General features: G+C 48.2%; 1 protein-coding gene across 2 annotated transcripts in view; it reads right to left on the bottom strand.

The window, feature by feature from the left end:
- Positions 1-18,839, bottom strand: part of SLC67A1 (solute carrier family 67 member 1) — a 141,922-nt gene extending 123,083 nt beyond the window's left edge. For both annotated transcript variants that reach the window (XM_078863623.1, XM_078863624.1), the window contains exons 1-4: positions 18,576-18,839; positions 14,580-14,677; positions 11,913-12,058; positions 8,952-9,084 (exon numbers count right to left, since the gene is read on the bottom strand). In XM_078863623.1, coding sequence (XP_078719749.1) covers positions 8,952-9,084; positions 11,913-12,058; positions 14,580-14,677; positions 18,576-18,689 — 491 coding nt within the window. In that variant the 5' untranslated portion in view covers positions 18,690-18,839. The remainder of the gene's footprint in view (positions 1-8,951; positions 9,085-11,912; positions 12,059-14,579; positions 14,678-18,575) is intronic.
- Positions 18,840-19,397: the final 558 nt, after the last annotated feature.

The raw sequence follows: 19,397 nt of genomic DNA, 5'->3' as shown, positions 1-19,397 counted from the left end.
TTCGACGCAACTGCGGTATGTGTTGTCATTGTTGTTCTCATACGTTTGTAATTGTTTACAACTTTTCGTTATTCGTCATGGAGCTGGACGAGTTATTCTTATACACGAGTCTTTTGCTCATCCAACGGGTGTATTTGCAGTAAATCTGAAACTTGCAAGCGAAAAGCAGGCCGCGACGTAATATGCATAGCATCAATGCGTGTGCAATTTGTAAGGGCGCGGTGACACAGACCTATTTCATTTTAAGGTTATAATCCCTTGTTCATCGTGACGTCCTTTTTACTTTGATGTCTCAACAGCGTTACGGAGACCACGTGACGTGAGGGTTCTGCCTTTGTCGTGAGGGTTGTGAGTTGACGCAGAGGAGGGGAGGCGCCTCAGCCCTCCATGTGGAGTGACGTCATCCGCTAATTATTATTAATGGAGGGGGGCTGTTCGATGTGGAGTGACGTCACTTGCGCATGATTATTAGTGTGGGGGGGGGGTACTCCATGTGATTATTAATGAGGAGGGGTGTCCATTTGGAGGACGTCACCTGCTCACGAATATTAATGAGGGGGGCTGGTCGATGTGGAGTGACGTCACTAATTTTAAGGACAGACATTCCTGGGTGATTATAGGAGGTATCCTGTATAAAACACAAGGCCCCAACAGATTGTTGGGGCAAGTACTGTTAGCGAACACCTATCAAAGCCGACACAGGGGTTGGGTGTCCCTTCGTCTCCCCAGTGGAAATGTTTTCACACCACACCAGGTACTCATTTGAGGCTGAGTCGACCTAGGCGATGCTCACGACCAGTTCAGTTAACCGTCACTGATGTTGGTCGTGAGCGAGAAATCGAATTCGGCTCGCCGGGGATCCGCAGCGCAGCGCGTACTTTTACTGGTAGGAACCTCCTGGTTACACCAGCCCACAGGGGATTATTGTGTCCGTCGTGCAGGGAGGGGCTGGGTGGGGAGGGGCTGGGTGGGAAGGGTGGGGCTGGGTGGGGGAGGGGCTGGTCACCCCGTGGTGCCCTTATAAAACTCAACGTTTAACCTACTCACGCCGGCTTGTGCCCGCCCTCACAGTCGGGCATATTTGCGGAATACAACACGCCGCCGTTGACCTTGGCCATTGAACGAGCAACCCAACGTTCCTACCAGCTCCCTCCGCAGGAATGCGTTTTAGTTGTTATAGTAGTCCACAGAGGTGGGACAAAGTCATTGTTATGCAAGTCCAAGTCGAGTCGCAAGTCATCAAATTCATGACTCGAGTCTGACTCGAGTCCAAGTCACATGACTCGAGTCCACACCTCTGGTAGTCCACACACAAATACACACGGCTACCTAAAGAGTGATGAAGCAAAATATCGTCAATGCGGTTTCAAAATCCCAACAACCGTAGGCAGCACTCATCTCCTGTTTACATCCCGAAGGCAGCGGTGGGGCATTTCCTGATCCCCATGTGCGGGGGGGATGAGTCACTTGGAAAGCTCACCGCCGCCGTACGACTTTCCCACACAAAGCAGGAATCATTTCACCCACGCGAGAAAAACATCGGAATAATGATGCCGCCGTTGCGTCACGGTTAGCGCGGTGGATTTGCGATCCAGAGGTCTGCATTTCTTTTTAAAAAATCCACACTCCCACTCCCCGCCTCTGCCCGGCCGGCAGCGTAATATGTCTACACCGCAACTCGCCCATCAGCAGGTCGTGTGCGGTGAGGTTAAACGTGGGTGCTTCCCACTTCCCAACCCTTCCAAATCTGTCTCGCTGGCGTGAGAGAGTAGGGAGGGCCTCTCTGGAGCTCCCACGAGCGGAGGTCCTTCTAACAGCAGTGGTGTGAGCAGGCGGTTGCAGGGCTGCACCTCTACGATGAATATTATTCCGGAGTCGAACCCCCCCCCACCCCATCCACCTCCTTGACCCCCTCCCAGGGAATTCATGTTCTTGGTTCTTTCGGTAAAGTCACGTGGAAGGGAAATAATAAAATAATAAAAATAAAACGTAATAAAATAATTCTCACGACGTTTCGGCCACAACGCAAGCAGCGTCATTCAGACGCTGTCTTTCCGACAGACATGTTCTTCACCTGAGGACGGCTGCTTGCGTTGTGGCCGAAACGTCGTGAGAATTATTTCATTATGTTTTATTTTTATTCTTTTATTATTTCCCTTCTACGTGACTTTACCGAAAGAACCAAGAAGATGAATCACTGCAGTCACGAAAGAAGCTTTAAATCGAAAAATCCTCCCAGGGAATTAAACTCTCGACGTTCTGATGGCGAGCCGTGCGCTCTAACCACCGCTCCATAATGACACATGCACAAACATGACCTCTCACGCTAGACCATCCGCCGATCCGTCGCCCGTGACGATGGGGCATCGTGCTCGCGGCTCTGCTCGTGGTCTCCCTCTGCACCCTTGCCCGGCCTTCACCCTCACAGATCAGCCGCTTGCGCTTTAAGGCCGGTGCGATCATCCGCGGAGTTCTGAATACAAGTCGTCCTTGAGCTTCCTCTTCTTGGGTTGCCCTCGATGACGCGTTGTCGGGTGGTTGCGGGGTGGTTTGCTTGATCTATCGATGGCGCTCAGTGATCTGCTGTTTTATCTCCCGTGAAGGTTTTCGCTGATGAGCCCCAAAGCTCTCAAATGTGTTCTAGGATTGTGTCGAACCCTCCCCCCCTCTCCTCCCCCCGAATGAAGCTCCCGGCACGTGGAGCGAAACGTTGGACATCGCGCCGAGTAGCACGCAGTACGACTCGAAAACACATCGGGGGGGCTAAACTGCAGATTTCCTCATTAAATTGTGGCTGGAAGCCATTCCTTCTCTCCTAATTGGGTGGTAATTGTTCTACGTCCGTCAGTTATGTGCGCCGTGCCAGGGCTTCATGGTAACTTTCAAAAGCATTTCATTTCAAAAGCCAGGATTCCCCCTTTCATCTTCAGCTGACAAGAGTTTGTGCTTCACATCCACACACAATCACATATTTCAATGGATGTCTCAAAGAATTCCATCCTTATTCATGCGTTAATAACATTTCTTTTCCATTGCATTTTCAAAGGCCGCTCGCAAGTATTTCGAAGCAATTGACCTGACTTTTGGCCAATGATGGAAATATCGATGCGATTAACACCGGTAATTCTCACGACTAATTTCCGTTCCATATCATCTTGATACTGGAAATCTGTGCATCGGATTCCTCCAGGAAGAAATAACGATGCTGATTCGGATGTCGTGCAGAGTTGTCTTGTAATTTCGCAAAGGTCTTCCTCTGTTCCCAGTGTCAATTCAATGTCATCTGAAAATATATGGATGGAAACACACTCTCCTCCAATTAAAGCTGCGCTAACGTATCCATCAAGCGGATCCGCAATAATTCCTTCCCAAAACTAGAGAAGGCATACCGGCAATGAACCCACTCTTGCCCAGAATCCCAGTGACCAAACTATAGCACACATTTCGATTTAAAGCTTTCGTGACTGCAGGGATTCATCTTCTTGGTTCTTTCGGTATTTTATTTAATTATGTTTATTTTTATTATAGCACACATAATAATCATCCATATTTGTATATGCACGGGGGGGGGGGGTCTCAAAACTCTCGTTCGATTGAAACCCAACTTGGCCGACCATGAGTTCGTCCGTGGCCACTTGACTGGCGACGTGCAACAGTTCAGGGGTGCTGCTTCGCGCGGTGCTGTGACGGCCCAGCGCTGAGCTACTGGACATCAGTGAAGAAGAGCTTCGAAGCTCATCGGATTTCTCCGGGATAAAAGATAGACTCTGAGAGCACCGCGAGCCATGAGCTCGAGACGTGGGAACGAGAGCAGACGGTCAGCAGCTTTGTCGACGGGAGCCAGCCTGGGTCACGTTCGAGGCTACACGTCTCCCACTTCACGCCGGCTATTCAGCCAGCCATTCACACTACCCTCTTCCTCTTCATTCATTAGTTCATTCTTTCATTCATTCGTGAATTCATCCACGGCAATCGTTGGTCCTACCGGTGTTACTGTGTTCCCATTACGGATTAGAGGAATAACTCAGCCGAATTCTAATCGAAATGTGTTTGTGCATTTCGAGTAAACCTATACTATTTTTTTCAACAATGTAAATCTTATTTAACGGCCACTTCTGTAACATAATTTGTACCCTCCGTCAACTCATTAGCGACGACGGGGCCGAATTAATTTCCCCCCATGGTGCTCTATCTGGAGCGCAGTGTTTACTGCATCAGTCAATCACTTTCCTTCTAGACTCGAGAGCAGTGATTGGTTCTTAACCTTAACTGCCCGATTCTCAGAAAGGGCATCTCGCGACCGCCAGGGAGTTGCGTGCATCCCAGGTTAAGAACCACTGCTCCAGAGCTTTCACCCTGGCATCTGTGTGCTGATCTTAAAGGTGCATTGAAAAATGTTGATACTCCGACTGATGCTCCTGCTGTTGTGGAGTGACTCATGCAGCCAGAGCTTTCACCCTGGCATCTGTGTGCTGATCTTAAAGGCGCATTGAAAAATGTTGATACTCCGACTGATGCTCCTACTGTTGTGGAGTGACTCATACAGCCAGAGCTTTCACCCTGGCATCTGTGTGCTGATCTTAAAGGTGCATTGAAAAATGTTGATACTCCGAATGATGCTCCTGCTGTTGTGGAGAGACTCATGCAGCCAGAGCTTTCACCCTGGCATCTGTGTGCTGATCTTAAAGGCGCATTGAAAAATGTTGATACTCCGACTGATGCTCCTACTGTTGTGGAGTGACTCATGCAGCCAGAGCTTTCACCCTGGCATCTGTGTGCTGATCTTAAAGGTGCATTGAAAAATGTTGATACTCCGACTGATGCTCCTACTGTTGTGGAGTGACTCATGCAGCCAGAGCTTTCACCCTGGCATCTGTGTGCTGATCTTAAAGGTGCATTGAAAAATGTTGATACTCCGACTGATGCTCCTGCTGTTGTGGAGTGACTCATGCAGCCAGAGCTTTCACCCTGGCATCTGTGTGCTGATCTTAAAGGTGCATTGAAAAATGTTGATACTCCGACTGATGCTCCTACTGTTGTGGAGTGACTCATGCAGCCAGCTATGGCTGCATAGTTTGGTAGTACATGTTGTTTACGTCGTTTATTGTGAAAATTCGGTCACAGTTCCTATGATCACTGTTACATTGCTTTTATGGCTTTATTTTGGTGATTTTCGAAAAGTTTTTTGGTTTGGCTATGTTTGTTTGTTATAGTACAGAGTTAGACTGATGGCCTTAATCTAAGTTGTCTTGTGGTTGTTGTTGTTGTTGTTTGACTTGCATCCCACTGGGATTTTTGCACACAGTGTTGGTGTACGGTGATTTTTCTGCAATATTTTGCTGTCTTTTCTTGGATTTTCAGTTTGCGCTCAGTCACATAGTCACTATAAGATGTATTCTTGTTCATGTTTTTGTTTTTTGTTTGTTGCGGTTGCACCCGATTCAAGAGCCGAATGGCTCATAGGGTTATACCAAATAAATGAACTTGAACTTGATCTCTACTCCTGGCTCTGTCCTCCCGTACATTTTGTACTCTTAAACGTCCAACAGAATGTACAACTTTCTGGAATGATCGTAACGTGCTGTTATACATTTTTTGGGACTGTTCCATGAAACCCATTGGGGGGGGGGGGAGGGGGCAAAGGCTCAACGTCTATTTTCAAGATACAAATTTTGAATTCAGAAAATCTATTAATGATGAAAGTGAAAGCAGAGATAAACAAACAATAAATTATATGGCAGTGCTGCCATCTGGTGGTACTACTCGGGGGTTGCCGTGTTATAACGTTTCAGAATACTGCATGTTGCGAGATTAAATTTCACGATATGACGATTATTGCGATAGAAACTTGGCACAACTTTGCAATTGCATTTCGCAATGTTATCGTAGAATTGTTATGCTTCTGTGCATTTCCAGTTACAAACAGAGATCGATAAAGAATACTTCAACTTGCAGTCTGCGCAACACAAGCCTTCCAGTTCAACACGTGGCTTTCGCGACCAATATCATCCATGAAAGGTTATGTTGGGTTAGATCGCGTAAATACATAAATGTGTCGTTAAACCCGCCACCACCCGACACAGAAAATGTGTAAGGTTTGTCACGTAAACAGAACGTGCCAATTCGTTACTATTCTTAGGTTTTTTCGGTAAAGTCACGTAGGTAAATTTTGATGTTTTTACCTACGTGACTTTACCGAAAAAACCTAAGAATATGAATCCTTGCAGTCACGAAAGCTTCAAATCTAGAATTCGTTACTAGTACAGCAACACCGGTGTGTTGGAGAGCAAATCCACAACGTTTCGCCAGTAATTACAACTAGATTGTAAATGTTGCGGATTGTAAATGTTGTGGATTGTAAATGTTGTGGATTGTAAATGTTGCGGATTTGCTCTCCAACACACCGGTGTGCTGTACTAGTGACGAATTGGCACGTTCTGCTTACGTGACAAACCTTACTTTGTAATGAACAATGCTGAAAAGCAATCGTGCTGTGAGTTATAGTGGAAATAATATGCAGCAATTATGAACAGTATGTCGTCTTATAACCGACCGTTCCGTCAATTGCTCCAGAAAACATGTTGCAAAGGCAGCTGTATAATGGGATAATAGCTATTTAAATGTCATCACCACTTTGATGATTGTGCTTTGATTTATTCACAAGTATTTTACGATGCAAAAACTACATTTAAGCGAGAACTAATGAAATAATGATCAATATTATATTCACGATAGAACGATATGTTCGCAAAACGGACGATAACGATGACCGTGGATCTTAAATCGTAACATATACCGTTGTATCGTCATATCGGGGCAAATTTACCGCACACATTAAAAGTTTGCCGCAGGGGGCTGGTGAATAGACTGAGTGCCTTGCTCGCTAGCAGCACTTGCCCCGACAGTCCGTTAAGGCTATGGAGAGGGAGATTCTTCGTCTGTACCTTGTTGTAGATTTGTATTCAACTTTTAGATTCAACACCTCCTGTATCAAGCTACAGTAATTTTGCTGTGACGGTTCCACCTGAAGACGGAGGCTTGTGTTGCCTCCGAAACGTCGTGATTAAATTTATTTGTTTTCTTTTTTAACCTACGTGACTTTACCGAAAAAAACAAAGAGTACCTCCGTGTTGGTTTCAGTAATGACGTATGAAACCTCGGTTCTCCTCGACACAGCAGTTGGACCACACTAGGAACACCACGAACCCAGCAAGCGTCGAACGCTGATCCCACGTTGGGCCACCAGTTCCAACAACGTTGGCCAACGTTAGTTGGCATGTTATGAACAATAAGGATAGGTTTTTACCCTTTCTGGCAATAAAATAAGTGTGAAGATGTCCAACCACCAAGTAGATACCTTTTTGCGAGGAATCAAGTCTGCATTAATCACACGCGTGCACACAAACTGATACCTCGTCTTTGAAACCGATTGCTCTGCACCAGAGGTAGCAGGCTTCTTTATGGCCTAGACTCACCGCCAGTGTCAGACCAGCGAACGCCAAAAGGTGAACAGCTCAAAGACAATGCCACACGCATCGGAGCATTTATAGCAGAGGTCGCAAACGGGTTTTGATTCCTTACCCGTACCCGGCCGCACCAGGGTCGCAAATGGGTACCCGTACCCGGCCGGACACACGGGTATCGGGTACGGGTATCGGGTACCCGGTTGCGACCTCTGATTTATAGCTCGGGGTGGGCAGCTGTATCATGGGATACCTTTTTTGAGCACCTTTTTTAGGCATGTCGTTGGCATGCTTACTGGGCAGGGATATATTCGGTCTACGAATCTGAGGCAATGCAGTTTGCTAATTCCACGTGGGGGAGAGGCTCCATACTCTGCAGCCATCAATCGTATTCCAATTCGGGCCAAGGGGCCTTGCAGTCGACATCACCGTGACTCGAACGGGGCAGCGTTCGGCTCGCGTAAGCGCAAAGACGAGACACAGCCCCGGGACAGTTACTCCGATATGTATAAAACACTTGCGATGTCCACGAAGACAATTGTCACATCGCGATGTCGCCAAATACAAACAGGCGCAAAAAAAAACTTGCTTCGGAAGTGGGTGGCATTGTCAGGACTCGATCAGAGTTCGCCGGTGGCTATTGGTTAGATTACTGATGCAAGGTAAAAGACAAAGACCCCCCCCCCTACCCCACCGTGTAGCCTTAACAGACTATTGGGGCAAGTGCTGTGAGCGAGTAGCGCCGATGAAGTCCCGGCACGGCACACGAGGTGGGGTGGGTGGCCAGCACCACGCCCACCCACCTTTGTCTCCCTCGTGGCGATGTTTACACAACGAACCAGGTACTCATTTGAGGCCGAGTTCATCTAGGGGAGGCCCAGTACCAGTCACTGCTGTTGACCGTGAGCGGGAATTGAACTCTGGTCGCTGGGTTCGCAGCGCAGCGCGCTAACCTCTACACGACCGCTCCTCATTACCGGTACACACACAGCATTATGGATTTCTTCCCTTTACTGTTATGGGAGTGCGGTGGATGTTCATATACTTTGCATATGCAGGCTGCACGCATTCCACAGGCATTGCATTAACTAATGCATGAATGGCTCGTAAAATTGGCAAATTAATTAATGCGACCACGAGTGCATGGTAGAATGCACAAATCTATGCAGGGATCAATGAACTAATGCATGAGTGAACTAATTTATTCATGTCTTCGTCAATTGCTGAATGCACGAACGGATTGACTAATACTTTTTTGATTAATGCATGAAATGAATGAATGAACGACTGTGTATAGAAACATGAATGAATGAACGAACGAATGGTTAAAATGCCCGAGGCAATGAATTCACGTGGATGTTTCCGACCACATCCAAACATGTTGACTGTGTCCGGACACGCGCGGCAACCCGCCGCATAGGGCTCCGCGCGCCCCTCGACGCGAACGCACGCGTTGCTGACACGCTTGACACGTGCTCGCTTTCGCACCTGTAGTGACTGGTGAGCAGACCCCCCAGCATGGATCCGGAGATCATGCCCACGCCGTACAGCACTCCGATCTTTCCCAAGGCGTCGGCGCGCTGGGACTTGTCCGAGAGGTCAGTGACCACCATCTGCGCCCCTGCGATCGAGTCGAAACATTTGCAGAGGTGGCATTTGGCGCGCCTTCTCCAAGCGCGAGGCGATCGCGAAGGGTAGGCGCCGCACTGTGTTGCACAGCCGCAGTCTGCGGTAGTTTCACAGTGGGGGGGGGGATGATTGCTGTGTATTCTCCCAATTGAGTAATTTGCGGGTAATTTTCCACCAATTGGCAAATTTTAAACTGATGCCTGGGGAGAATGGCCTACCCTGTTAGAACAAAGTCACGGGGATCTTTGATGTCCGCTTTGAAGCAGACGATGCAAATATTTTGGCTGATAGAAACTCGCGGTTCTACCCAGGGCAGCCGTGGGGTTTGAACCACAAACCTCCTCAACACGCGGTGAATGTGCTTCAGCTTTGCAATATCACCGGCCCATCGACAGAGCCTTGTCTGTGAAGCAGAGCATTCATTCCCGCGTGTCCCACGGATCGACATGCAACATTTACTGCGGCTCATGACCTCAGCGAAGGCTGGAAGCATCCTTGAGCAGTGCGATTAGTGCAATGTAGTTCGTTTCAATGTCCTCTGCTTAACACGGTGAGATTCCAGCAAGAGTCGTTTTCTCTTATGAAACCTGTAAACGCAAAGTAATGTAAGGCAGCTGTAATAAAGTTAAGGGAACATTCCAATGCCAGCTTGTATGGAGTTTTGGATTTGGTTATATTGTTAACGAAACCTACGTGGAAATCAACAGAGGTGTTTACATTTACAATGAGGAGTGGGTGTGCAGGAGTTTGAATTTTTCCCTTTAGGCCTGGGCTACCCGAGTTTGAATCCTGGTCACAAGGTCACACCAGTGGTGAGTGACATCTGAACCGGTCCCTGAGCCTTCACTTGACCAGCAAGTGCTGACCGGCATGGTGAAAGTATGGTTAAACAAACCCCACGAATGATACAGCATGGCCAAAGATTGTACACTATTCATATTTAGAGTAGATATTATGCTCCGAGTCAGCTACCTTGCTAACAATTACTCCACTTTATGAAAGTCTACTTGAGCCCTTTGTCGATCCACTGCTGAAGAGACTAGGGGAGGCCCAGGACCAGTTCAGACATCACTCAGCAGTCAAGTTAGTCGTGGCCATCAATCCAACTCAGTTTGCTAGGTCCATGGCACAGTGTGCTAACCACTGCGCCACTGCTCCGCCCACTATACAACAAATGACATTGAATGTCTACACATAAAGTTGATGTATGAGAATGTATAAAAAAAAATACATATTTGTTGTGGTTAATAAAGTGCATTAAAAGTATGTTTGCTTTACCAAGCCTGTCCTTTAAAACAAAAAAAAGAGTTTTGGCTTTGAGAAACTGAAAAATGTCCTAGGATTTCTCCGCGAACGTCAACACATCATGTGCGCGTGTCTCGGTCACGATACTCCTTACTCGCGTGACCTTGGAATTGTTAAATGTTGAAGTCGAGTCGGAAGAAGAACAAAAAAAAACTACCCCCATGCGTCAGAACACTCTCAGAGCATGACCGCGTCTCAGCATTTGTCAAACAATAAGTGGTTGAAACAGAGGTTACAGATGACAGGGGGAGAATGGTTTATATTGAAATGAAACGGATGGATAACATCTGCTCCGTGTACCACTGAAGCAAATTTGTTAAGAGGCCTCCATTCGTATTCAAATTCATGACAAAAGACAGTACACCCGGCGTTTAAGCCACCTGCCTTGCCATACGTTGCAACAAAACATTTAAATATTAACACATAAAACGCAAATACAAAGGGGAAAAAAATAAGCAAGAATTAAAGCACTGCAATTAATCAAATGGCTCTGCCAGCTCATTGGATGCATTCATCATCCGTTGCTGTTTTTGGTGGTGCGTGCCACTGCTCCCGGAACTTTTGTGGAAAGGTTTGGTGAATCACACAGATTGTAAAACTCCCAAACTCGCTGTGGTCTGCGAGGTGGTTATGAGATGACAGTGCAGCAAATATTTTTTTATTGTTATTTTTGGAGCTTTTGAGTGCGAGCCCCTTGCATGCAAAGAAATTCCCACGTGCATACAAATAACAAACTAAACACAAAAAGCAGTTCCAAACAAATGCCTCTTCAATCTAAAATCACGGGAAGAAATATATCTCACAATACCAGAATGGGGGAGAATGATAATTACATGCATTGTCTTCTGTGGTCTATTATTTCACCACTAACAAAATAATCGGAACTCCTAATGCCTTGGGAAGACTTACAGATTTTAAATAGGACAAGCTACCTTGAACTAAAGAAAGACACTGCTGGGAGAACCACGACGGATGGCAACCCGAGGTATAACGGCCCCCAGGCAAGCACAGCTACTCTGGCTTGCCCGGTTCGTGCCACCACCTAGTCCCTGGCGAGGTGTTATCTCCCTCGAGATGTTATCTCCCTTGGGTTTGAGCCACGGACCTCTGCAACATTCGTGGAAATGCTACCACTTGGGACATGTCACAGTACCAAAAGGGTGCCACGGTGGCGAGGTGGTAACTCCCTCGCCTGATATACAGGAGGTCGTGGGTTCGATCGCGACCCTGACGCCTGCTGTATATTTGGAGTTTGCATGTCTCTCTCCCCGTTGTCGTGCGTATTTTTCTCCGGGTCCTCCGGTTTTTCCCTCCACATTTATAAACACGCGTGTGGAGTATTTGGCTGCTATAAAATTCCACACGGTGAGCCACTTGGTTGAGCTATCATTAGTGGCCAGGTCGCTCCTGAAAAAGAGCTGTACACAGCTCAGTGGGCCTTTCCTGGTAGAATAAAAAGTAGTTTAGTTTTTAGTTTTGATTTTCTTTTTCTCTGCCGTGCCGTGCGGTCGTCACCTTGAAATCCGTGCATGAACATGGAGGGCAGGCGAGAGATGAAGAGCAGGGGGATGTTGCTGGACAGGCCGAGGAGCAAGTGAGCGAACGCCGCCGAGAGATAAGCCACGGAAAGTGCCGCCCGCCCACCAAACACGTCCCCGAACCTGTGGCGCGTTACAAAATGACAACGCAAGGCCCTTCGAAAGCACGTACCAAAAAAAAAACCGTTCACATTACGCATTTCCATATTTATCAACGTGTTTGAAAACTCATTCCTTTAGAACTGATTTTTGTGTTTAGTTTGTTGTCCTTCCCCCGTACACCTCCGATTAGCACAGTTCGAAGAAGTTCAACAAACGTACGAGCAAAGGTAGATATGCAGCCATGATATTACTTCCATGGACACCCTGTACAAGACCAGGCTGATGATGATTTTGGGAAATGTTCTTTGCCTGTAAGTCAGCTTAGCATTTATATTTCTCCGAAAAGAGCAGTGTTAATGGCGATAATGGTGGTGGTGCACGTAGCAGTGGTGGCGTCACTGCCACTTAGTGGCGAACGGCAATTTTTAGTTGTTGCTGTTTGCAGTGATTGTGGTGCATTTCGTCCTTGTCCATGTAAACCACCGCCAATGAAGTCCCATCAATATTTCGTTTAGGGATAAAAACATACTACGAGGCGATCCATTCATAGATTACCCCCCACTACAATAAATAGAGGGAAAAAATATCGAGAAAACTACGATTAATCTCAAAGTCTTTCCCTAATCACCCACCGATTTCAGTGCACTCATTAAATATTTACCTCCCCCCCCCCTCTGCACGATATGCAGCCGTCGCGTTTTTCCCACAATGCAGTATTGTTCTCATCTGGTAAACGCACGTGCCAGGTACGTGTACAGATACGTGTACGTGCATTCATATCCGTACACATTCGTGTTCAGGTATTTTGTTAATATACTACTGGATGAGGGTCTCCCAATGCCGTATGGCTCGTCGGGCTCGTTTGACCATACTTCACCGTTACTGGTCAGTGCGGGTTGTTGAAGGGGGGAAACCTCAATGTGGAACGACGGAAGCCCCGTGTGCAAAGCTATGGGCGTTGTTGTACTGCCCTCTCTTGCCAAACACGCTGCCCCGCAGACCAATGGACCAGATAGCTATCCGTGCCTGGTGGTTAATCACCCAAAAACTATCCAGGCTTAACTTTGCGTAGCTTGTGAGATGTGTGATTGCGCATTCCCGGTGATTTGGTCTATAGGCATTGTGCACCTCTGACAAACTAATGACCCTTTAATTTGTAATCCAGCAACGCCTGTTATCCAGCAATGTGGAGGCGACGGTTGGTGGATCACGCACACACACACACGTTGTGAAACTTCCTGCCCGATGGCGTTGAGGTGCCATACCCTGAGTCGCCAGGAGATGGCAGTACGGAAAAATGTGGACTAATCTCCATCTGCTCCATTTGTATGGGATAGAGTGCTGCTCAGAGGTCCCGTACCCGGCCGCACCAGGGTCGCAAACGGGTACGGGTACCTGATTGCGACCTCTGGGATGAAGCCATGTTGCAGGCGCGAGTGGGTTGATTCTAGGAACTTGAATTGTGAGAAGAGACAAGACGTTGGGAAATGAGTGACAAATGGTTACTCACCAGTGACGCACGGTCTACCCGTACCCGGTACGGGTAGCCGGGTATTGGGTAGGGTACAGGTATCGGGTACCCGGTTGCGACCTCTGGCGCTGCTTCCCTGCCACTTTTGGGTTTTCTCCGGGCACTCTGGTTTCCTCCGACATGTATAAACACTCGTGATTTTACTGAACATATCTTAATATTTAGAGGGCCTTAGAGTTTGGGCAAAGTTTGGGCAAAGTTTTCCACCAGCTCACCGCCTGGCTGCCTCCCCGCTTGTCTTAGGGTCCCTTGCCCCTCCGAGTCGTTCTGTCTCTTAGAGCAGTGGGCGAATACTGTGCAGTGCGTTACACGTTGGGATGAATGAAAGCCAGGGCTGCACCCACCCTGGGCCACACAGAGGCAGCTGCCGCGGGGCCTCCCTCGGCTACAATAGAGCAGGGCAACGAAATGGTTGGGATGAGATGTGACGAAAGGCCCTTTGAGTTTCTGAATTATTTAAGCACTCGAAAAGTACAACTCCTCGTGCTTACCTTGTATTTTAATTGACGAACTGGATAACCAATTTAAATGATGCCCCATTGCGTTGTCTCGGCAACCTGGTAGCCAATTACAGGAGAACTCCTCTATGTGTGCAACCCCCTATTATCCACGGGGGTTGTTGGGTCCACAAAAGCTCCAATTATCCACGGTCCTATTCCTACAGATAAGAGTGAATTTGTGGATAACCCCGTGGATACTAGGATCCGCGGGGTTGGTCCCCCACCCTGCACCACCCTCACATCACAAATAATTCAGTTGTATCTGTATATTTTTTAGTTATGAGTTTACCTTTCATATACTTTGCAACCTTGGTGTGTTTTTGTATTATTCGTTGTCGTAACGTTTGTCGCCCGCCCCGACTGGACACCTGTGAAAAAGAGCGCCGCAGCTCATCTGATTCCTTCTGCAGCGTAAATAACTATTCTGACTCCGATTCAGGTCACCAGCAGATAAAGAGGAGGAGCTCTCCCGTGGGACCGGCTTTCCCCTCTGCCCCATCGCTCGCTTCACCTCCCAAAGAAGGAGCCTCCCAGCAGCTGCACCACCGCGAAGAAGGTCTGCAGCGTCCCGAACTGCACCGCGTCCACGTCCAGTTTCCTGGACAGATACTGAGAAGCAGCAGCAGCGGCAGCGGCAGCAGCAGCGGTGGTGGCGGTGGTGGCAGCAGCGGTGATAGCGGCGGCATCAGCGGCGAGACAGGCTCAGAGCAAAGTGTGGTGGCAACACTGGAGCGTGAACGGAGAGCATATAACGACTTGAGATGCAGTCACGGTCTAGCAAATTTAAAGCTGTAGGAATCTAGAAGTGAGGATAAGCCTTCAGCAAGTAGGGGCTCATCCTCCTCCAGCACCTCACCCCCCCTCCCCCCCCCCCTCTAAGACGCTACGGGGCCTGGGTCAAAGGTGAGAGCTGGAGGTGAAATGAGTCTGTGGTGGGGGTGAATGCAGACTGTGATTTGTGAGTTTGGGCCGTGATGGTGAACGTAGACAGGGCTGGTAAATGTCGGTTTCTTCTTGTCGTGTGACTGCTGATGTAGATGCAGAGCAAACGACTTCACGTTCAGGTGGCCAAGCCACATAGCCGCGTGAGGAGCAGCGGAGTGTATCGCTGCGACGTCTCCTTCGTATTTGTGGATCGGACGTCGCACACGCTGTACGGTCTGTTCTGGATGACCACTGTCTGACACTGGTCAGTTTAACATTTTCCATTCGCGCATCAGCTATCCGCATCTGGTGTGGTTTGTGCAGATGTTGTTTCGGGTGTCGGATGTGTTAGGGAACGTATAGACGAGGCATAAACAAAGTGATGTCCTGCTCAACTGAGCATTGAGGCAGTATTCATCTCCTGTATACAGCCTTGAAGGCAGTGGTGGAAATTCCTCATTGCTACGGTGGAAGTCGAGTCTCTCTATCTCTCTCTCTCCACAGGACAACCACTCCATAAAGTGGTGCTGATTTTATCGATCCCCAGAGGGATTATGGGGCTGAGACACTGGACGACATTTCAGGTGAAAATAAACTGCGATGGTGCAGATTTTGATGGTAGCTGTTGAGGGGCGATGGGGAATTTGGATTTGGGATGCCACGGTCACACAGCCACCCAGGGCAATTTACACTCCTTCCACTAAGCACCCCCAGCACACCACGCACACAACTGGCTGGATGCCCAGCTCGATTGCCCCGGCATCAGACCTCTCCTCGACATTAAAATTGTAAAAACTAATTTCTTCGGAACTGCTTGTTTGAGTTTGGTGTGTGTCCCCCCACCCACCATACCTCCGATTAAGCACGGTTGGCTACGTACGATGCGAAAGAAGTTCAACATACATTCACCCCCATAGGTTGTTTCAACCAGGCAGCCTAGCGGGTGACCTTCAGCCAAAGGGGTTTTTTTTTTGTAAGGGAGAGAGAATCGGCTCAACAAAGTCGAGTGGGCAGAGCAGGGCACCGGGCCTCTGCAATATCCGTCGTGTGGGTCTAGCACAGAGGTCGCAAACGGGGTTTGATTCCTTACCCGTACCCGACCGCACCAGGGTCGCAAACGGGTACCCGTACCCGGCCGTACCCGTACGGGTACCTGATTGCGACCTCTGGGACGAAGCCATGTTACAGGCGCGGGTGGGTTGATTCTAGGAACTTGAATTGTGAGAAGAGACAAGACGTTGGGAAATGAGTGACAAACGGTGACTCACCAGTGACTCACGGTCTACCCATACCCGGCCGCACCAGGGTCGCAAACGGGTACCCGTACGGCCGGGTACGGGTAGCCGGGTATCGGGTAGGGTACGGGTATTGGGTACCTGGTTGCGACCTCTGGTCTAGCAGGGGGGCCACTCCACATGAAGCCAGGCGGCCGTAAAGGCCACAGCACGGTGCTTCAACGGAGCAGTCCTGCGCCAAAGGCCCCACCCGGGCACGTGTCCACGCTGTCACGTGCCAGTCTATGATGGGTCTGTTTGTTGCATTAGCAATGTTGTATGTAAGCATGTTGAACTTCTTTCGCACCGTACGTAGCCAACCGTTGCTAATCGGAGGTGCGGGAAAATGAACGGTAATTGTTGATTTATTAACGGACAGAGCCATTTCCTAGAATGTGACATGGCATGTCTGTTATGTATAACTGGTCGTTAGTTGCATTACTTTTGTGCTGTTCACCTATTGGCGTTCTCTGCTCTAACATTGATGGTGAGACAAGCCCATAGAGAAGGCTCTCTCTGGTGTAGGCCAATCAGTTTTAAAGACATTGCAAACATAAAAAAAAATTCAAAATATTATAATTATCAGAGCATGTTTTTGTTTGCATATTTTGCCACAAGTACGTGTGGTTAATTCAGACTTGATGCCTTGTAGAAGGTTTCTATTTGGTGTTTGAACATTTTAACCCCTCCTGTTTTATTGCCAGAAAGGGTAAAACCTCTTCTTATTTTTTCATCGGCATGTCTGTTATTCATCATTGATAGCAAACACAAATAATTCGAAGACAATCTTCTTGTTTTTCAACAATTCTTAATGCATTACATGCATTAGAAATGTATAAACACATACAGCAGCAGTATTAATCTGCCACCAAACACTTCTATACTGCAGAAAGCACTGGCTTTCTCACGCTTGATAGACGAGTACAAGCATTATTGATTACAGAACAGTACACCTATAGATTCAAGAGGGATGGTGCACTGCACAGTTATTAATCAAAACACCAAACGTCTCAGCCTAAGCAGGTGATTGCTGCTAAATCCCTTAAGGCTCAATGATGGATAGCGATTAAGCAATGAAAACGTGTCACGGCGCAGCGCTGCGTTACACCATTCATCGGATCATAGTCTCCTTATAATGTAACTCGAATCACTTTCGTAAACGAAGATGCTGTGTGTGTGTGGATTCGTGGTTATGGTTATTTTATGGGGAGCGGTAGTGTAGTGGTTAGCACTACGCTGCGCTACGAACCCGGTGACCCGAGGTCGATTCCCGCTCACGGCCAACACCGGTGACGATTATCTGAACCGGTCCTGGGCCATCCCTAGGTCGACTCAGCCTCAAATTAGTACCTGGTGCGGTGTGTAAACATCGCCACTGGGGAGACAAAGGCGGTCGGGCGTGGTTGCTGGCCACCCACCCCCTCGTGTGCCGTGCCGGCCTTCATAGGTGCTCGCTAGCAGCACTTGCCACAACACTCTGTTCAGACTACACGGGGGATCTTTGTCTCGTGCATTTCGAGGTCTGCCTTGCAACAGTACTTTACTAATCAACGACCTGACACTTTAACATTGTGAACGTGTATGTATGCACTGTCTGTTGAACTTCTTTCGCACCCTACGTAGCCAACGGTGCTAATCGGAGGACCACAAAACTAAACACACAAAAACTATCATGCGTGTGCCATGATTTACATCCATCTCTTCAGGTTATTGAAGAGATGGATGCGGGTTGTTTGACCATACTTCACCACGCTGGTCAGCGTGGGTCGGTTAGAGCCTGCTTCGAATATCACTCGCCACTGACGTTGGCCTCGGTTGGCAATCAGTTGCCGTGTTCGGAGGACTGAATTTAAAAAAATGCAATGTCACCCCCCACCCACACAGCCGGCAACGTGAACTCAAGACTGTGGTGATTTCCTGTGCAGACAGACAGCTGCTGTCAAGAGCCACCCACTAAAAACCAACGCTTGACATACCCACAGAGACAATGAATAGAATGCAAGTGCCCAAACACCGTATACGGTAACACAAATACACTTTACGTACACCATTCCGGGCAATCGACGGTGTTAGAAGATGAGCGTTCGTCAATTAACTTTTCTTTGCGAATTGACGTTTAACACCCGCTGGGGTTTCACAAATCGCGTGCATTGTCTCGGTGGTCGCAAGTCAGGTGGGCCCCCCACACACGAAGGGCCCACACCGGGCTCGGCCAGTGACCCCGGGTGACTTGCAATGAACGACCGGCGGACTACGGATGGACCCAGCGTAACAAGAGCGTGTTGGTCTCGTTTAAATCGCTCACTCACGGGCAAAACGCCGAGCTGTATCCAGAAGCAGCACGCGTAGATGGCCGTCGTGAGGTGCACAGTCCGGACAACGGAGCGATCTCTCTCCACGCTTCTCTCCGCACGCTTCTCCATGATTCGCGACCGGCAAAGAGTCTCGCCCGAAAAAAAGGAGTGCGCGCGAAACGTCGAACAGGCGCGTTCGAGGTGCGCGCGAAGGCGTTTTGTCCGCTAAGCGGTCGTACAGTAGCGATGGCGTGCGGCTTGCGATGTTGGTTAAACCCTTGCGAGGTTGCGTAACTCGAGAGAGAGAGAGAGAAGGAAGGAAATATTTAAACAAAACTGCTTTGAGCGCAAAGTACAAACAAGCAAAAGGGCCGATTCGCTGCCAGCACGTTGCATGGTGACCCCCTTGACTACGGTAGCTGTGAGTTTAATTGCTCTGCGGGTCCACAGAAAAAATAAATATATGTCGAGTATATTTTAATCACCTGCAGTGGCAAAACTTTAAGTGGTTATAATTTCTGTGTGTGGCCAACAGCAGTGGATTGTGCGATGCTAATTATCGTTTGAAATGAGTGGGTTTATCACAAGGCCGTGGCCATGGAGTCAACATTGGGGGGGGGGGCAAATCTTCCAGGGGGTCTGGGGGCCCCCCCCACAGAAAAAAAATCTAAATTTGAAAACTCATTTCCTGCCTAAAATATAAAAGAATTCACTATCACATGGGATGGACTTTTTATTTATTTTTTACAATAATGTCTAATAGTGTATTGTATTACATTGCTGTGTTTTCTTTTTTACCTTTTCTTGTTTCATTGTGTGTAATGGTAGAGATTATGG

The sequence above is a fragment of the Lampetra fluviatilis genome, chromosome 16 (genome assembly GCF_964198595.1).
Source record: "Lampetra fluviatilis chromosome 16, kcLamFluv1.1, whole genome shotgun sequence".
In the NCBI taxonomy this organism is placed as follows: Eukaryota; Metazoa; Chordata; class Hyperoartia; order Petromyzontiformes; family Petromyzontidae; genus Lampetra; species Lampetra fluviatilis.
The sequence above is the reverse complement of the archived record's forward strand: the minus strand, read 5'-3'. Positions and strand labels throughout refer to the sequence as shown.